This window comes from Crocodylus porosus, unplaced genomic scaffold (assembly GCF_001723895.1).
Source record: "Crocodylus porosus isolate Cpor-Errol unplaced genomic scaffold, CroPor_comp1, whole genome shotgun sequence".
NCBI lineage: Eukaryota > Metazoa > Chordata > Crocodylia > Crocodylidae > Crocodylus > Crocodylus porosus.
This window is the reverse complement of record NW_017728949.1, coordinates 84,071,476-84,091,394: the sequence shown is the minus strand read 5'-3', so window position 1 is coordinate 84,091,394 and position 19,919 is coordinate 84,071,476. Positions and strand designations below refer to the sequence as shown.

The 19,919-nt window shown below is 38.9% G+C and overlaps 1 protein-coding gene across 1 annotated transcript in view; it reads left to right on the top strand.

The window, feature by feature from the left end:
* BAZ2B (bromodomain adjacent to zinc finger domain 2B) overlaps positions 1-19,919 on the top strand; it is a 202,293-nt gene that overhangs the window by 144,876 nt on the left and 37,498 nt on the right. Inside the window, exons 20-23 of the mRNA XM_019553838.1 lie at positions 11,162-11,302; positions 12,048-12,302; positions 13,038-13,252; positions 15,661-15,735. Of these exons, the coding sequence (XP_019409383.1) occupies positions 11,162-11,302; positions 12,048-12,302; positions 13,038-13,252; positions 15,661-15,735 (686 nt within the window). The remainder of the gene's footprint in view (positions 1-11,161; positions 11,303-12,047; positions 12,303-13,037; positions 13,253-15,660; positions 15,736-19,919) is intronic.

Below are 19,919 nucleotides of genomic sequence, written 5' to 3'. Positions count from 1 at the left end.
CAAGAGCGTGCTGAATATCAGAGTACACAACCACATCCTTCCCTATGAGCATACTCCAACTTACCTAGGAATAGCACTAAATCATAGTGCCAATATACTGTGGACCGATATATTAGTGCACTTCTAGCTCCATCAACTGTTAACTGAAGACTTGATCAGATGAAGGCTTGAGAGGCTTAGAAGTCATGAACCATTTGTACGTGAAGCCCACAAGCTCCTAGAAGAGGTTGGGGATGCTGAACAAAACTTATGGGTAGCAACAGAGATCTCTGTGAAAGGTCAGACCTGTTCCTACGGCATTTTATGCTGACACCAAATGAGTTGCCCATTGGGCGGAAGCCTGACAGAAAAGCATGGGCCAAGCTGAATGGACTGAGATCTGGATATGGACACTTCAAAACAATACTTCACAAAATGAACATCTTGGACAGACCCCTGTGTGAATGTAGTGTCCAACAAACGGCACAACACTTAATTGAAAGCTGCAATCTTTACAAATATCCAGATGGGGCAGATGAAATATGTAAATTGAGTGATAATACCAGACAGTGGCCATGTTTACATGTGATGCTTACTGCACAGTAGCTTGGTACTACTCTGCAGTAGCATTGTAGGGCATTTGATATGATGCTACTGCAAGGTAGTAATGAGCTGCTGGGCAGTCAGCATCACCACAGAGCCATGTGGAGATGCTACTGTGCAGTAATGCCAGTTACTGCGCAGTCATTTAATACTTGGATATGCAAGTAATGAAGTACTATGGAGTAACAACTGCGCAGTCAGTGTCTCATGTAGATGTGACCAGTGGCTCATAAATTTGGAAGTTGATATCTGACTCTACAAAAGAAGTAGTAGTAATAGTTACGTGTGCACAAGCTGCAAGTTTAAAGCATTGTTAAAATTGTTACATTTGTATTGCTCCAGCTTGTGCACCTGTAGTTGTCACTGTAACAGCTGCATGGTTCAGAGTGGAAGACTCTCCTCCCCCCTACTCTTTTCAAATGGCTCCAGTTGTACATTCATCTGTACCCTCTGAAGGGCCTATAGTGAATGGGTAGCTTTATTTAGGACCCTTATCAGGTTTATAAGCTTTGTCTTCCCTATATAAAAGCTTGTCTAGACATGTGAGGTATCTAGCAAATGCCTCGCACCTGATATAATACATATATTCAGAAAAAAAAGATTGATACATATAAAATATTGGAACTGATTTTATTTCCTGAAATATCTATACTATCTCATTGTGAAGAATGCCAGCCTGTTTGCCATCTTTACCTGACATTATGGGAGCCTATACATGAACAGTGAGGTTGCGCCGATGCATTGTAATTGCAGCACATCGGAGCAGACTCGATTAATCGAGTCTACTAGAGCATGGTAGTACCCTCCCACCTGTTTGTCACCCACAGACTCCTGAGTTTACGTCTTCGCTGGCTTTCTTGCTTGCATACCAGCCTCTGGCTTCTTTACCATTCATTCCATCCAGGAAGAGTATACACCAACTGCAGAAGCTTCCTTAGCCTGACAGAAAGGGTATTTGTACCTGAAAGCTTGCAAAGAAGAATTTTCCCAACTATTTTAGTTGGTCTAATAAAAGATATTAGATTTATCAAAAGAACCTTGTCTACCTATATCCTTAGACCAGTATGGCTACAACATATACCCCTGTTACTGCATGCTATATTCTGTCCCAGTAGGAGACCAAATAAAGATTTAAGACTTTTTTGAAGAGACATGGTTCTTGCTCTGCTTTTTTTTTTTTCCTTCTGAGGAAGTGATATCTAGTTCTCCTGTTTTTTTAGCCTCTTGTCTTCCCAGTCTCCAGCAAGAGTATTGACCACGAAGTCCTTGTTTATCCATCATAACTAGGCCTCACTTGCAATGTAGCCATGACAATCTAAGCCAAAATCTAACATGGTCATTTCTTTTTGAGACCCTTTTCAAATATGCACATTTTTTGTGTTACTATGAAAATGTATAAGTTAAATAAAGTGTCTTGATGTTTTGTTCCTTTATAGTATTTGCACATAACACAAATAATTCTGGCTAGAAAGGTCCCAGAAGGAAACTGCAGGGGGGAGGAAGGGGAAGAGAGATGTTCTTAGGTACTGTTTAGAGACAGAACATCATTAAACAAAATTGCTTATGTTCAGTGACATAAGTAACTTGGAAGAGTCTCTTTTGCAAGAGCAGTAATATATCCAGGTTATTCAACCTAGACTGAAAAAATTAGAGATTTATTAGATAAAACAATCAATATGTGCATTTTCAGTTATTAACATTTGGAATTGTCTAGCAGGTATCTAGACTGCAAAAATAAAAAAGAGTTAGTAAAATTCTGTGCTTGAATAGCATGGATAATAAAACCAGAGGCAGTGTACAGAATTATTGATTAAACTTCTCTTAGACAGTGATTAACTAATTTACATCTCATATGTCAGTCCTGACACTATCTTCAGATTGAACCCTGACATTATCTTTAGGGAGCATCGGGATAAAACATTACCACTAACATTATCTTCTATTTCTATTACGTGTTTTATGTACTGGTTTAAAATTAATATGTAGCTAAAATATTGAAAGTCTTAGTTATGCAAGCAATAGTGGCATACATATATACAGATCATAGGCAACTAAAATAATTTAAAGATAAAACAGATATTAAGATCATGACTAGTAACAAGAGAATTTTTGTGAAAATGCGTATTTTAAGTATGTAAAAAGTCACTTCATTAACAGTGTATACACTTAAACAAAATTAAACCCAGCAGCCTAATGTGAGGTTACAGTAAAAACTAATTTCTAACTGATGAGTGGTGTTTCAAGGCTAGCAACTCTTCTTAGTCCATATTTAGGAGTTAGATTAGTCTTTTCTAATAGTTGTAATATTGTCCTATAAAATAAAATTAGTCACATGCATGAGTTGGTTGGAAAAGACAATTAGTGTTACATTTTTTCACGATGAAAATAAATTTTAAGAAACTGGGTAACAAGGAGAAATCTCATTGAAAATTCTGGGGAAAATATGTAAAAATGTGCTCTATTAAATCGTTCTAATTGTATTAACATATTCATATATTTCATATATGAAAATGTTTTCATTGCCATGGTACGATCTAAATTTGATTGTTACAGTTTCTTGAGGGTTTTTTTTTTCTCGTTCTTAATACCAGTGATTAAAAATAGTAGTGTCATTCTTGGTAAAGTTAAGGGGTGGCTCAGGGTGGCAGTCTCATGATCATGCCGTGCACTTTTGGTTAAGATACACTGGGGTCTGCTCGCCTGCTGTGACTTGTTGTATGGGGTTTTACCTGGAGGTGTTGTTCGGTGGTCTCCCTAGAACTCTGAGTGATTCTGCCAGCACTTCTGTGAGGCTTCTGCTCCCCTACACCCCACCCCTTTCCACTCAGGTGTTATAAATCGGTGTCCATGGTGTCCTGGCACGGCGATAGTGCCATTTGCTCCCACATTAAGGCTTGGTCTTGTGGCCATCTGCAGGGATATGACTGAAGCTTCTTAAACTGACAAATGGTAATGGAACAATACTTTAACCAAAACAGCTTGAATTACACAGTGGACAGGGCAACAATGCCTGCCATGTCCAGTGCTTCCTTTCAGTGGTTGGGACTTCTTGAGGTGGGGTGCACCCTGTTCCCACATGGTCTCACATCATGGGTCCCCCCATGTTAAACCTGCGCTTTGGGCTAACTACTACCTGGTCACATATTGTAGCATCTTATGGGGCATTTCTTCGTGCCTATGCAACACTGAAGTCTCTGCCAACTCCTCACTGGGAAGCTTTGAGTCCGCAGCTGCTCAGTTGGGATGATTGTGATTAGGGGGTTCCTGAGCAAGGTCTTACCGTCTGTGGGTCTTGGCAGTGCCCACTGAGCTGCCCTCTCAGCCACAGCTGACCTGTGCACTCCTGCAGGAGTTGTTGCAGATTTTGGTGAGTGGGGTTGGGTCTGGGCCACTTGGCCCATCAACTGCTACTCCCAAGCTGCTATCTGGATCATTTCCCAGTGCCATCCGAGTTATCTGGGCAACCTCAGTCTTCATGGGGTGCTATGCCTTGGGGAGAGTCTCTGACTTCCTGCTGGCAGTGGCTGCGCACCCAGGTCCTCCCTGGACACTCCAGCAGTAGGACTAGAAGACACTGCCTCTCCAGGTATGCTCCCTCAGCAGGGATGCGCCAGCTCCTTTCTGGCCACAGGGGAAACATCTGGCTCCACTGCTGGTGCTCCCTTTTCTGTCCCCCGCCCTGTTTCAGCTCCTGGGCTCCTTTTACTCCCGGAGCCTTCAGGTGCTGGACCAGCCAGGAGGGCTCCTGGCCATGTGGTGCCAGATGACTTGCCTGCAGACTGGCCACCTAGATGCCAGCACGGCAGTGAGTGGGGCATGAACCTGTCACACTTAGTAAATTATTTTTGTTTTCAGAAAAAAGATTTGAAAGGTTTTATCTTTGGGGTTTTTTTATTTTTATTGCTCCTCTTATGTAAGTTCAAGACACTACTGAATTTGGGTGGCATAATTGCTAGCATGGATCAGTCTCTACATTTCATACTTAAACAAAGCTCTCCATTTTCCACTGAATTTAATGGAAGTTTTGCCTGACAATTTACATTTACCCTGTATTGTAAGTATTTTGGGGTATGTACCTCAATTAAAGGTATTGATAAATACAAGCAAATAGGTGATTTAGAATGGAGGTTGCAGCATTGAATAGATTGCATTTGGTTGGGACTGTCTTATGTTCCTCCATTTTAGCTGTTAAACTTGCAACAATAGCTTGCACAAATTTGTAATCTCTTTACTTATGTAAACTAAGTAGTGAACTATCATAATCGTACCAGAGGCCCCCTTCCTCCCCCCCCCATGATTCTCTAAGGATCAATAAACAACAAAAGGTTGTTAAACATACATTTATCACTAAGTGGCTCTGTCAGCAATTTTGTAGACATAATCATAATATGGGAGTACCTCCAGTTTCTGAAGCTATCTAATAAGCAGTTTGAAAGCAGTATGGGATTCACAGCACCCAAGTGATTCCAAAAATGCATATATTCTGTCATTGAGGATTTATACCAAATCATTGCTTAGTGAAAATGCCACCTGGAATTGACAATTTTACTTAACTCACCTTTCAGTTTTAAATGTCCCTTATATAAGCTGACCCTTTAAAACTGAATGTTTGCCTATAAACTAAAGAACACCTTATTAATTTGATGTTTGTGCAAGTAAAGATATAAAGGGGTAATAATAATGGAGAAGGTTTTCTGTAGCAACACTGAATAAGTAACATATTTAATTTTAAAACGGTTGTTCTATGTCAGTACACCTCGCCTATATTTTTTTAGCTGTTTGAATTTTTAATTAAACAAACTGCTGCTGCAATAAAATTATTGATTTTATTTTTCACATATATTCTTATGGTTTGATGCACTCTAAATAATATGTTATCAATTTAAATGTTGCTAAAGGATGACTGTTTACAACTACATATTTAATAAAATACACTGTTTATATGGACATTTTTCAGAATTTTTAGAACGCTTAATTACTAATGTTTGACAGTTTGAAAAATTTACATTTTCATCTTATTTCAAAAATAGACTCCTACAATATTTGCAGTTTGGAGGTTTTATATCAGTTTTCTTTTACTTTCATTCTATTCATTTCATATTTGTTTTTCATACAGCTTGGAGTTCTCTTATATTATCTTTTTGTGCCTTTTAAATTTGAGTACAAGTTGCTGGCACAACAAACATATTCTCAATCTTATTTATGTTTGGAACACAAATATAAGGGATCCACTGGCTGTGTCCAGTGTCCATATTCAGTCCAGTGGATTATATTTCTGTTAGTCCCATTTAAAAATTTTTAAACCTATGAGTTAAGGTTTTTATAAAACCTGGTCAAATCATATTGCATTGTCGTATTTACTTTCATTTTTCCATTCTAATGTCCTAAAATCCGTTACTCTTTTGTCCTGTACTCCTTCCTGCCTGGTCTCTACAGCTCATTCAGTTCATGTGGAAATGTGACAATGTTTGGATTTCAGTTTCTGTGTCTAAATATTTCTAAATATCAACTATTTCTTTGATTCTTCAATCTGAAATAGTCTGTAAACTATGATCTAATTTATTGAAAGTGTGATTTTGAACCTAAAATACTTTACCATATTACAGAATGGAAGTCATCTTCAAAACACTTGACAAACATTACCTGATTAAATACCCTAATAACTTGTGAAACATAGTTAATAATTTTACAGTACCTATGTGAAACAAATGAGAGAGTAGGGCTGTGTGAAGCTTTGGTCGCTGATTCGATTAGGAGGAGAGTCAGCCTGATTCAGCTGCCGAATCTGAATTGAATCTAATTGAATCAGGAGACCCATTAATCTCTCTGAATCAAATCAGAAGCCTCCGATTTCACTTTGGAGAGATTCAGTGATTCTGACGTGGACACACAGCCTTATATGTTTTTTCTACATACCTCAAAGTACCAGGTGGCTCATGAACGCTGAGATGGTGGGGTGGATGGAGCGTTCCATGAGCGTGTGGAGGGGGATGGTCCCCAGCATGCTCTGTGGTTCACCACGGAATGTATGGGGAACCTCACCCCCTGGCTCAGTGACTAGTGCCTGGATCTAGGGGAGGCACCTGGGGTCCCCCCGTAGCCAATCGCCAGGGCAGAGGGGGTCCCTGCACAGTTGGCGGCAAACCCAGAAGTGGACTGGAAGAACTTCTGGTCCACTTCTGGGTCCACTGCCAAGCGTGTGGGGGGGTCCCCCCTGCACGCCTGTGGGACATTCCATCCGCCCCACCATCTCAGCCTTCACAGGCTGTGCCTGGTACCTCATGGTATGTAGAAAAAATATTTAAATTTGTGACTATGACCAAAGTCACTGATTCTCTGAATCAGAATGGAATCTTCAGGTTTGGATTCCGCTGAACTGTCCCAGAAATTTAGCTGAATCCGAATCAAATACAGCCTGCTTCACACACCTCTAAGAGAGAGTAGCTTGATCACTAGACTATGCCTCTTTCTCTTATGATGCTTCTATAATTGTAAGGCGAAAATAGCCAAATGACAGCTATACTTAATATAGATATTGGAGAAAGTCAAAATAACTTAATATTTGTGGCTTTGTGTATTTTAAATTTTTTAATTCAGTTAAAAGGAAAATGTATTTATTTATCCATTTTAATAATGAATTTCCTTTATAGTTGTTTGTTTTAAAATAGACTGTTCTCTGAAATGAGGTTGTTTAAACTATTAAACTGTTCCCATATGCATCTTGATGGCTTCCTTATTTTTATTTCCTTCATTTGCAAAAATAAAGAAAGGCTGTTTTAACTGCATTATATGGTATGGTTTGCCTGTGATAGCAGATGACTGTGACCAAAAAGGTCTCTTCTGAACCTAAGTCCTATGCCAACTTAGCAGATTCAGTCTAAGAGGTGAGAGTCAGGCTGTGTTCTTCCAGTCTTATCCCTGTAAGAAACATTCTGCACCAGTAATTCACTCAATAATTTTTCTAAGGAAGAAGAAACAGTAGAAGAATTCAGCTCACTCTCTCCTGTAGCTGCATTAGTTTTGTGCTAAAATTGCTAACAGAAGTAAAAGGTATCAAATGTTTATTTTAGTAAAATGAGCAGATGCAAGAGTAACTGTGTCACTTTTAAAGATAACTTTCTAACCATAACTGCTTTGAACCATAATAAAAGATTATTTTTTAAAAAACACTTATTCTTCCTTTTTCAGAACTGGCCATTGTGGTTCCCTCAATATCAAAAATAAAGTTGCTAGTAATGTGTAAGACATAGAATATTACCAAACCAGTGTGAGGAACTGATGAAGCAAGCTGCAGCTAAGGACTAGTTAACCAGAATTAGACATTTAGGCTGCTTCCAGACATAGACCCCACCCCCCATGGCACTTTAAAGTACTGAGCCCAACACACGCCCAGAAGAGGCAGAATGTTAGTTGCACCAGCTTTCTCAACGTCTGTAGAGATTGGGCACTTTAGTGGGGCTTTTTTGGTGCTTTTATCTAATAGCTGAAACTCCTGATCTCTACAAACACTGTGGAGCCGGGTCAAATTAATTTGCTGCTGCTTCCTGTAGAGTACGGTTTTGGTGGGGGAGGGAGTTTTCCCCTGTTTGTCAGCACCCTTAAATTCCAGGTGTGCTCTGTTCCCATTTTATAGTCTGAGGAGAAGGTATGATTTTTGTATGCAATTTTAATGCACAGTAGCTTTCTAGGGACTTAGCTATCCTTATTGAGCAAAACATGAGTAAGTGAGGTCCCACAGGCAAAAATTTTGTAGGTTTAAGGATGAGCTTCTCAGCCAGGCAGTGCCTTGGCAGCATCTAATATAGGGCATATAGGTTGATGGCTATGGCTGCTTCATTTTTCCATTTGAAATCATGGGCCGGAAGAACATCCCTGTTCCCAGGCCTACTGGTCTCCTTCTTGGCTTGCCCACAGTCCACATTTAAACACACGTAGCACAGTTAAAATACCTGTGGTGACCTTGTGCAGCCACCAGGTGTGCCCCAGGATATGCTCTTTACAGTAAGTACCCAGTCTACTTGAATAACTCTCCAGGAGTCCCTTCAGCTAATAATTATACTTGCTTCAAAGTTGTTTTTCCCCTCCAGTTTGTGATGGTGCAGTGAAATCCCATGCTTTGTGAAATCATAGTGCTTCACTTTAGAATCAGGAAAAGGAGTAATTTGTGGGGTCAGGGTTAGGGTGGAAGAGTAACTGTATTTTATTCATCCTCAAAGAGTAGACAGACACTTTTTCTGGCAACTCAGTGCAGCTCCGCAAATTTGTCTCAGTTTGGATCAGCAGCACCCAAGTTATTCCAGTTTTGTGCAAGTTAGTCAGGTTGCTGAAGGGATTTTTGTTATGGGGACAAATAAGTCTGAGTGAGAGTACCAAGCTAATTTGAACTGTGGGAAGAGATCAAGGATGTTGTGAAATCAGTTAGGCCCATTGTACGGCCTGTGGTCGCAAGTGGTGAAAGGTTTGTGTAGTACATGTTATGGAACCCTAACATTTTTAATGTTAGGCTATTGAAGATGTATTTACTTGTTTTTTTGTGATGGGGAGATAATTGATATTGGTAACAGAGGAGTCGAAGGTGATTCCAAAGCCTATGTATATTTTCTGATTAAGTATTTTAAATTCCATATTTGTTGTGTAGAGCTGTGTAATTAATCGTGTGTGCAGAACAGGCAATGCCAGTGTCAGCAAAAGGAACAGTAAGGATTTGTATGAAAGACAAAGCCCACAATCAGCCTATGTCCCACAGTCGAAGGCGGCAGAACTGCTAGAAACAGGATGAGGGAGGGGAGGGGACAGGAAAGGTCAGGAGGAGAAGACCTGTGATGTGATGTAGTTATACAATGTGAGGTGACATAAATTCATAAAGTGTTTGAGGAGCAAGAGAGGAAAAAAAAGAGTGCTTGACAGCCTTTTTCTTTTCAGGGTGTGTCCTGTCTGTCTGTCTGTCTGTCTGTCTGTCTGTCTCTAGATATATAAAATGCCCAAATGAATATTCAGTTGTGAGATTTTTGCATGCTTCAGTGCGTAGGAAACAAGGCCAGACGCTCTGTGATTTAAAACACAAAAATAATCTTTTAGTGCTACCGCTGAATACACTGACCTGGTTTTATTATAAAAATAGTCATTTTAAATAGAAATTAAAAGAAAAGAGGGGCAAGGACATTAGTTTTAAAATATGTTTTTGCAGGCCAGAGCATTCATATTCATGGTCTCATTATATATCCTTCTTTCCTTATCAAGTGCTACTTGAGTGTTTTAGTTTGACATAGCATAGTCGTTTAAAAATTTCAGAATCCATTGGTTTTTAAAATGAATGCAGCTCAAGACAGATACTGGAGAAAAATATGGCACCTTAAAATTAAGCAATTTATTTGAAGCTGGACTTGATATTAAACTGTATAAATATGAGTAGTGATTAGCTTAGGCACTAGGTCTTACTGCTTATTCATATCACTAGATGTCTTCATAGACATTCTTAAAAATAACTTTATGAACATCTAAAGAAGTTACTGGTTTGTCTTAGTGATTATGTGAGGTTTTGGCTTATTTTGACTAGTGAAATTGTTTCATGTTTGTGATCCATATGAGTAAGTTAAATCAAACACAGTATGAGGTGCTTTTCTACATGTAGCTTTTCACTATCCTCCTTCCATCCTGTGTGTCACACTTTTCTGAATAGCTAAGAGTAATAGATACTGTCATGTTTGACTGGTGTCAGGTTTTCCCTATGTTCTCCAAAGAAAAGAGAGCTTAGGAAAGTCTTCTGGATGAATGGTGTTTAAAGGAATAGCAACATATTCCATTGGCACTGTTAGGACAGCATTTTGGGGGTATTCGGCAACAGTGAAACAACAGGGTGCATTTGTTGTTGCCTACTAAAATACATAGCTCATGCTGTGTGACTTGAACTGTAGTTTTTTTTCACATTTTTGTAAACAATACCACTGTTGCTGACTGGCATATCTGCAGTCAGATTTACATTGGATCATATAGCTTCCTGCTGTGGGAGTATTAGAAATTACACATTCTTCAGGGAAGATGCAAGAATGACATAATGTTTTGGACTTTTGTGTTCTACAATAATCCTCTTTGGGTCAGATGTGTTTGGGTAATACATACATATATCCAGCCTTTCTACTTGGTAGCCTTATATTGTGGGTAGCCATTTACCAGACATTCATACCACGCAGAATCTTTTGCACACAATATGCTGAAGCAAAAATTATCAAGTTTTAATTAAGCTTTGGTGCCCCTTTCAGAAAGATTGCACCAATGTAGATCACAGTCTGCATAGGGTACTGTGTTGAGCATGGAGAATGCCATTAAATATCCATTTCTGTGTGGAAAGCAGTCAAAATTTCTCCCATGAATCTCAGGTCTGCTTAAAGACAGGCTGATTTCTTTCTGTTTGTGCTACTGGAAAGAGTGGCTTTCCCCCTCCCCTTTCCTCTAATCCAAGTGCTTTAATTGCTGTGGTGATTATTAAGATTATGTAACTAGTGCTTTTCAAATTCTTAAATTGTTCCATTGTAAGTATAATATGTGGGTTTAATTTTCTATCCTTTCTGTTCTATTTAAGGAGAAAGAGCGGTTAAAGCAAGAGAAACGTGATGAAAAAAGATTAAATAAAGAGCGTAAACTGGAGCAGCGACGATTGGAATTAGAAATGGCTAAGGAGCTAAAGAAGCCTAATGAAGATATGTGCTTAGCAGACCAGAAGGTAATCATAATAATGTAATTTTACTTTTTATTTTCTTGCCCCTTTTAAGGCTGTTTCTCTTGTCTGACTTTTCTGTCACTGACAATAATTAATTCTTTCAACTGCAGTCACCCTGCAAAACATTTCAATTTTACCTCATGTAATTAAAGACCATGTATATGGTACTAGCTATATACTTAGTTTAAGGAATAATTTGGGAATTCTGCATATACTGGAGCAATTTTTTTTAGTTATCTAAGGAAACTGTTTTTGAGGGGCCCTAAATGCTGAACATGTATGGTGGCTTGAAAACATTGCAGAAATCTGCATGATTGTTAGTTACAGCACTGCAGCCTCTCACTCCATGAACCCTAGCCAGGGACTTTTCCATCGACATGGCTTCTCCTGAGGCTAATTTCCCCAATACTGTTCTTCTCCCAAATCTGTGGGTTCTTATAATTCCCTTGGCACCTATCTGTCTCAGATCCTGCCTCTCTACCAGAAAGCTATTCACCCCCTCCCCCATGTCCTAGTATTTTCTCCCACTTTTATAGTGTTTCAGCTCAAAGTAGAGTCTGCAAGCCTCACCTGTTCCAAAAAAGTCGCTTTTGATTAAACTGTTGCTTCCTACAATGTATGAAAACAGTGGAATACTGTCACAGTGCAGTCTAGTCCTCTCTAGTTTATATCAATATTAACTGTTGTAAGTGAAGCTAATTTGAAAGATTACTGCTGAACCTCTTATTCATTTACTTTGATTTTTCAGCCTTTGCCAGAGTTGCATCGCATTCCCGGCCTCGTTCTGTCTGGAAGCACATTTTCAGACTGCCTCATGGTGGTGCAGTTCTTGCGTAACTTTGGCAAAGTTCTTGGCTTTGATGTGAATATGGATGTCCCTTCTTTGAGTGTTCTTCAAGAGGGTTTGTTAAACATAGGGGACAGTATGGGAGAAGTACAAGACTTACTTGTAAGGCTTGTCTCAGCTGCTGTTTGTGATCCAGGAGTAGTGACGGGATACAAGGTAAAAAGAAGTCCTAAATACCCTTACAGTAGTAAACACATAACGTGAATTAATATATCACCATTAAAATCACCTGTTCCTCCTTAAAACCTCTCTTTCTTGGATTCCTGTAAACTCTTTTTCTGGTCTTCTATTTTGTTGATCACATTTTCAGTGTTACCTTAAACATTTCTTTTTTCCCCTTCCTCTCGGCCTCTGCTGATATCCTCTTCCCACTCTTGTCTTTGATCATTTCATTTCTTTCTCCAGATGCATCTTCTCTATGATGTCATCACCTTTATGGGAATATCTTTTTCTCCTCCCTTTACTTTGAGCTTCACACTCAGCTTCTCAACAGCTTTTGTTTCTCCTTCCAAAATAGGTTTATCTCACTTTATTCATGTTTTCAAATTTTGCTTGAAGTCATGATTCTCTTTTGTACTCTTTCTCTAATGTAACCTTCTCTTTGGGCCCTTTTTACATGTTAAGAATTTTAGTAGCCAATATCTATCGGGTCTGGAAAAACACCAGTTGGCACATTTGGCTGATTTAACTTACTTCATTAACAAAAGCGTTACATCGGTTTTTAGAAACACGCAATGGGTGGACGAATTTTGATGTATTCTGCTGCTCCAAATCAATAATAATCTAAGCTTTATTTTTTCTTCCCTGTCTGGAGTCCCAAAATTAAAAAAAACAAAACAAAATAACATATTGCTGTAATTCTGTTGTTTTTTATATACTTTTTATTTTTAGGCCAAAACTATTCTTGGGGAACATTTGCTGAATGTTGGTATCAATCGAGATAACGTTTCTGAGATTCTGCAGATATTTATGGAAGCTCATTGTGGGCAAACTGAACTTACAGAAAGCCTAAAGACCAAAGCCTTTCAAGCACATACTCCAGCTCAGAAAGCATCAGTGCTTGCTTTCCTTGTTAATGAGTTAGCATGCAGCAAAAGTGTTGTAAGGTAAGATTATCCTAACCCTTAATGCGTACGATCTTATGCATTTTGTACTGTTTTGTATGCATCATATTTTGTTAAGCAGGGACTTGGTAACACTTATTTTATCAAAAGCCATAGGGTAATATCTGTATTAACATCCTTTTTAAAATATATACACAACTTTTGCTGTATAATTACCTTGCAGAATTTGAAATTTTCCAGAATTGATTTGCGCTTCAAGATGCTATTCTTTTCAAAGCATTGGCCAGAATGTCTGTAGCTGTTTTTGAGCTACAAGAGAAGGTTGATTATAAAGAAATGTTTTTTGGGGGTAACTCAGAAAGATTGAACATTAAGTTGTCTTCAGTATCCTGTTTTGGGTTTTTTTGTTTTTCTTTTAACCCTGTTAGGCCCCCTCTACATTACACTGAAGGTGTGATTATCCAGGTAGTTGCACTTCAAGTTGTGACCCAGCTACATGTTCAACCAAATAATGCCATGATAAAACAAGCAATAAGCTACAAAGTTATTCTACAAAAAAAAAAGTAATAACTTTGTAGCTTGTTGCTATGGCACCATTAATTAAACATGTGGCCCAGTGTTCCCCTGTGGCTAGGAGTCCCATCAATTGAATGGCTCTCAGCTACAGGGGTGTACTATCCCCTGCCAGTCCCACAGCTGACAAGGCTGGCAGTGGTCCCAGTGCTGCCCCTGCTGTGAGCCTTGTCAACTGTGGGGCTTGCAGTGGGGAGAATGCTGTCATCGCTGTGAGCTTCATTCGCTGCGGAGCTTGCATTGGGGAAAGGTCATTGGCTGTAGGGTTCACAGCGGTGTCAGTGCTCTCACCACTGCGAGCCCCACACCTCCTGAGGCTCTCAACAGTGGCAGCTTTCTTCCCTTAGCCGCTGCTGGGAGCTCTGCAGCCAACAAGGCTCACAGTGGGACCAACTCGGGGAATGCTGCCCCTGCTGCAAGCCCCATCAGCTGCAGGACTCTGGTGCAGGCAGAGCCTGGGATTTTGATCCCAGGTTTCTGCTGCACTGGTGATAAGATGCAGTGGGATCTAATGTGCTATCCCAGTCTTGCCTCCTGCCCAGTCTACATGTCTAGAGGAGCCCTTTAGAAAGTACTCTCACCCTGCATAACATTTAGGCTAACAGCTGAGATGAAAAAGCTGTTTACCCTTGTATTCCCTTGTAATAGTTCAGAAAATCATAATTTATTTTAGTCAGTTAATGATAACCTTTTGTATAATTATTATATTAAAAGTATATTAACATGAAGTTAAGGCAGCAAAGACAAGTTCTCAGAAGTAGGGAACACCAAACTTAAGAATGCTTTTTGTAACCTGAATTTGATTTCATTTTGCATATGAAGTATGATGCAATCTTTAATGATGTAACTGCATTTTTTTTCACATGAGCCTTGCCTCACTCATTGCCCAGGATTTGCCTTGGGAATCAATCAGGGTTGTGTGGTGAAAAATGAAAGCTGCTTTATGTAGTATCTTCTGCAGCTTTTGTCACCAAAGGAGAAGTGCATGGAGTGGTAAAGGCAGGAGATTTCAGGAACAGAAAAGATGGTTTCATATTTAAGGTGACTAAATGTCTTGTTTGAAGGAATGGACTCTATCCCTGCCTCTTCCACAGAGTTCTGTTGTGTTGCTGGTTAAGTCACTTAAGCCAAAATGTGTCTTAGTTTACCACTAACTGCTGTGTTGCATATTTTCTGGATGTCAGTACATGAAACACTAAGGCCAGATTTGTGGAAGTGTTCATCATTCAGGACTGAAACAAATTTGATTGGAGCTGTGATTTCAGCATATTAATGTTACAGAAGGCTAAGCACCGTAGAAAACTGGAGCCTTAAGTAGGGCACCAAAAATTAGTGGATGTTTTTGATAACCACCCTAATCTCTCTGTCTCAGTTCCCAGTGTGTAAAATACAGATATGACTGCCTGTTCTAAGAGGGTGTGGTGAATATAAATTCATTGACTTTCATGAATCACTCAGATAACATTATGAAAGCATGATAGAAATGAGCATGAATAAAATAAATGATGTTATATGCAATGAAATGATGTGTAGTAAATAAGGCTTGAGACCACACATTAAATGAGGAATATATAGAGAAATACTGGATTTGGTGAATGAGGGAGAGATCCAGTGGAAAGCTTGGCATGTAATTGTGTAATACAAAAACTCCACAAGGGGCTTAATTAAAGTTTTGCAGACAAACCTTAATTCTGGTGTTTTGTTCATAACTTTTGACTACTAGATATTGCAACCTTAATGTTCTTTTAATTTTGATTTTGGGGGTGTAATGTATCTCATCCATATATAGTGTGTATGTCTAAGAGACAAACATACATACATTCACAGTTGGTGTTACTTCTTGAATTACTTAAAACTGGGGTTTTTGTCTTTGACAGTGAAATTGATAAAAACATTGATTATATGTCAAATTTAAGGAGAGATAAATGGATGGTTGAAGGCAAGCTGCGGAAGTAAGTTACATTTTCTTAAATATTACTAAGCTGCTTTTTTTCGTTAATGTAAATTTTTTACTATATAGCAGTTTTGTTCCGAAGACAAAAATCAGCTGATTCAATTATGTGTTAAAAAATCCATAACTGCAGTACTTAATTAAGATAGGATATGAATTTAGAATGGCCCAAGGCCAGTTTTTACAATCCATTAAAGATGCATGAGATTCAAAGGGGGTTGGTATGCTTCAAAATTGGAGGAAAGTCAAGTCCATTTTGCATTCTTTGAAAGAAGTAAAATAATTTCTTACTTGAAGGTTATTGGAGCTGTCAAATTGTTATTGACATTGGTAGAGCCTTATTGGACATACCAAACTTCTTAATTTTCATTTTGAAATGTGCTAATAAAGGACGTGATTGTCACAGTGGTCACCTTTAAAAATTGCCAATTACTTTGATAACTAAATTATATGCTACCTCAGTATTTGCAATACACTGTTAATGTTTGCTATGGAAAGTATAAAAAAAATGCAAATACCAGAGGTATTCTTATCTGTTTGCCTCAGGGAAAATTGGCAAGTTTTTAAGGGTCATCATTTTTATATCTGTTGTTTTCCCATCCTACAAAATGAAATTCCATACAGCAAGTGCAAAGGCTCCATTTACCAGGAAGCTAAAGGGCATAAAGACTGAATCACAGGAGGTATACGTAACCAGGCTCCTTGTCCTTTTCCTCAGTCACCTCTGCATCCTATCCAGGAAGCATTTAAATCCTTTCTTAGTCCTTGCTTCAGATACCTATGTTTCTAATTCTATTTTTCCCTTTTTTCCCTTTAATGTATCTCCGAAGGAAGAAGGAAGAAGTAAAGAAGAAGAGCAAGAGGGAGGTAGAGGAAAAAGACCCATAAAAAGAAATTGCAGGGGGAAAATATACTGTGGATCTCTACTCATATTTCAGATTCTCAGTCCAACCAAGGGATAATACATTTTATCTTTTGGGGAAACTGAAATCATTACCTCTTTATCTCATGGGCTCCAGCAGCCAGTGCCTCCTGTGAGATGTAGTTAAAATACTGTTGCTGAACTCTGAGGTAGCCCAGCTATCCTATAATGGGGTTGAATTCTTAGTTATCTTTATCTCCTCAAGGTCTGCTTAATCTTCTCTCTCTCCCTCCATCAAACTGTAAGTACAAGACTTGAGGACTTAGTCCTCCCTTTTCTTTCCTACTTCACCTGCTAAATATCAAGCACAGGGCTTTGAAAAAACCAAGCCCTTATTCCTTCCTGTGCTTACTTCTCTTCAGTAACTCTTCTTCCTTTTTTCTCATGTGTGAATGATGACTTCTAGCTACTCCTGCCCCCACCATTCAAATGTAAGTATCATGAGAGTGATTTGACGTGCTTTGTATGTTCAGGAAGGACTTCTGTAGGGCTACTGAACTTAAACCATCTCTCGGCTCTTTTTCTTTGGGATTTCCTTTTGTTTTTCTGCTGCATTCACTCCCACGTAGCAGAAGTACTTTAAAGAACTTACATTGATCAGCCTGAAATAACCCTCCCATCTTTACTGTATCTGTTTGATATCTTTCTGTAGCATCTTGAAGACTGCCGGGGACCCTCAGAGAAGGCTGTACAGTGAGCATTATAGTCTGTCTGCCTCTTAACAGTGAATTTGCCTCTTCCTGCCCCACACTGCTTTTTCTGCCCAATTTTCAAATTCAGCCTAATTCTGAAGCATTCCAGTCTTTCAGCATATCGGTCAAGCTGATAATACACAGTCTGTTGACAGACTTGGTCTTGTATCCAAGTGATAGAGCCCAAAGGAGAGCATCTTGGGGCCTGAGCACTGTTTATCATAGCAGCTACAGGGATATTGTAGGGGGAACTTGCTTCCGTTCTCCTTTACTTCTCTCATCCTCTATATTTCCAAGGATAGACGTCTCTACCACTATGTTCATTCTGTTTCACAACCTTTTTACTGACCTCTTTGGTAGATGAGAAATGATGAGCTGCCTTCTAGTTCTTGCAAAGGTGGCCCCTAAGGCAGCGTAATGTTCCTCCATTCCACTTATATTTGCATCAGCCATGATACTGGCTTCCTTAATTAGATTTCCTTAATTGAATTTTTACATTGATAATGAAAACATTCAAAGTTACATTAGTGAGATGAACTATAAACAAACACCTGCTTCCCCCCCCCAAAATCCCTTAAAACCACAGTAGAAGGAATATATGTCCTCCCTCATTTGTTAGGGCATATGGGCAGACTGTTCCTTATTTACTTATTTCAAAGTTTCTTGCATCTTCCTTGGAAGGATATATACTAGTTACTGTTCAAGGCAGAATCCTGGGCTTGACATAGTGCTGCTTGTCTCTGATACAAACATTTCTATGTTGATATAGTTACCAGAGTGAAAAGTCACTTCTGATTATTTCTAAGTGACTGTTAGATATAAATAGCCATGAGCATTTGACTGGAAATGACCAGCATAAGTTCATCAGTTAGGCCAGTGGTCAGCAACTTTTTGAGGCTGTGGACTGGGTTAATTCAGTTTGGGTCAGAGGCAGGAGAGTGGGCCTGCACTAAGATCCAACCGCCACCATTGTTTTTCTCCACTGGGGCACAGGAAAGCAACTTCTCTTGACCCCTGAGTTAAGCCATTTTGTTGTTGATAGAAAAATTATAACTAAGGCCCACTGTCTCCTTTATTCAGGAGGGAGTCTTTGTCCTATCAGAAGAGATTAGTGGGCTGCAGTGTGTTATACAGCTCTTCTGTAGATTATATCAATGGTTAAAAAGTTGCAAAACCAGTGAGTTCAAGCTTCTGAACAATGCAGTGAGGTACTTCCCAAGGGCAGGGTCTCAAACAAGGTACATAGCTTCACATTTGCTGTTGCTGTGGGAAGCCCACAGTTCAGTTTATTAGCTTGCCTGCTCTTCATGACTTTCAGGTGACATCTCAGCACTTCTAACTATTGGACCACTTTATAAGGTATCTGGATTTGGGGGTGCAAAAGGACAAATCGGGTCTGAAAATTAAAGCCAAAAATACTTATTTCTTTTCCTCCTCTGATTCCATGAATATTACAAAAGGTCAACTCAGACAGGATTCAAGCCCTCTCTGCAGTATAGGTAGGTATCTGCCTATTTGTCCACATATCCTTCATTTCTGGGTATCATAAACCTTTCCTTAGGGTCAGCTCCCTTATCATAATATTAAGGATGTCTTTTTTTTTCATATGCTCCCTTCTGTACATATCTGAAAGAGAGGAGGATGAGCAATACAACTTTCCAAGCAAGAGACATGTGTTCAGATGGAAACATTTTTAATTGGTCCTCTTAGAAACGGTTCTCGTTAAGAGGAATTAACAAATTATTCATTGAATTTGGGGGAGGGGCTTATAATATCTTTTAAATATAGATTCTCATTCTTGATGTCTGTGATTCTGTGAAAGAGAGCATCTTTGATTCATTTCTTCTCATTTTAAATATTAGGCTTTATTTGTTGGCTATCAGAGTAGTAATTTTTTTTTTTTTTTGCTTTCTGCAAATGTAGGCTTTTAATTTGATTTTAAAAAGTGGCCTTCTTTGTGCTCTCCTCTTCTTTTTTTCCCTAAGTACATAGGAAAGTTATCTTTACTGGTTATTAAATTTCCTTACTGCTGATCTTTTTTGGACACTTTTTTTTTTTAGTTTAACTTGGGCTACTTATTCCTTACTCTGGTTAGGATGATTAACATGTAATCATTGACTTACGGCTTTGCTTTCCAACATAGCTGATAAAGACTCTCAAATTTTATTTATCCCAGAAGAAGGTAATGGTTCCTAAAGTCCTTACACGAATTACAAGTCCCATTTTTCAAGTGACTTAGGTTCGCTTTTAGTTGCATAGATGTTCAGTGATACTTAAGCTCTTAACTGCCCAAGCCATTTTTTAAACTGGGACTTAGTCCTTTGAAAATTTTGAAGTCTTTTAGAAAGTTTGAAAAGTGCTTTAGATTTGATGATCAGAACAAAAGTTTAAGACCCTCCTAACTCTCAAGTGGATTAACATTTAAGTATGTCCTTCCAGCAGGCAAGCAAAGGCCCTCTTTGAATGCTCACTAACAATCTTCTAAAGTAGTTATCACTTGGATAGTGACTGCTTAGGCAATGACGAACAATCTGTTCTGCATAGGATGACTATGCAGTCCTCACTTCAGTC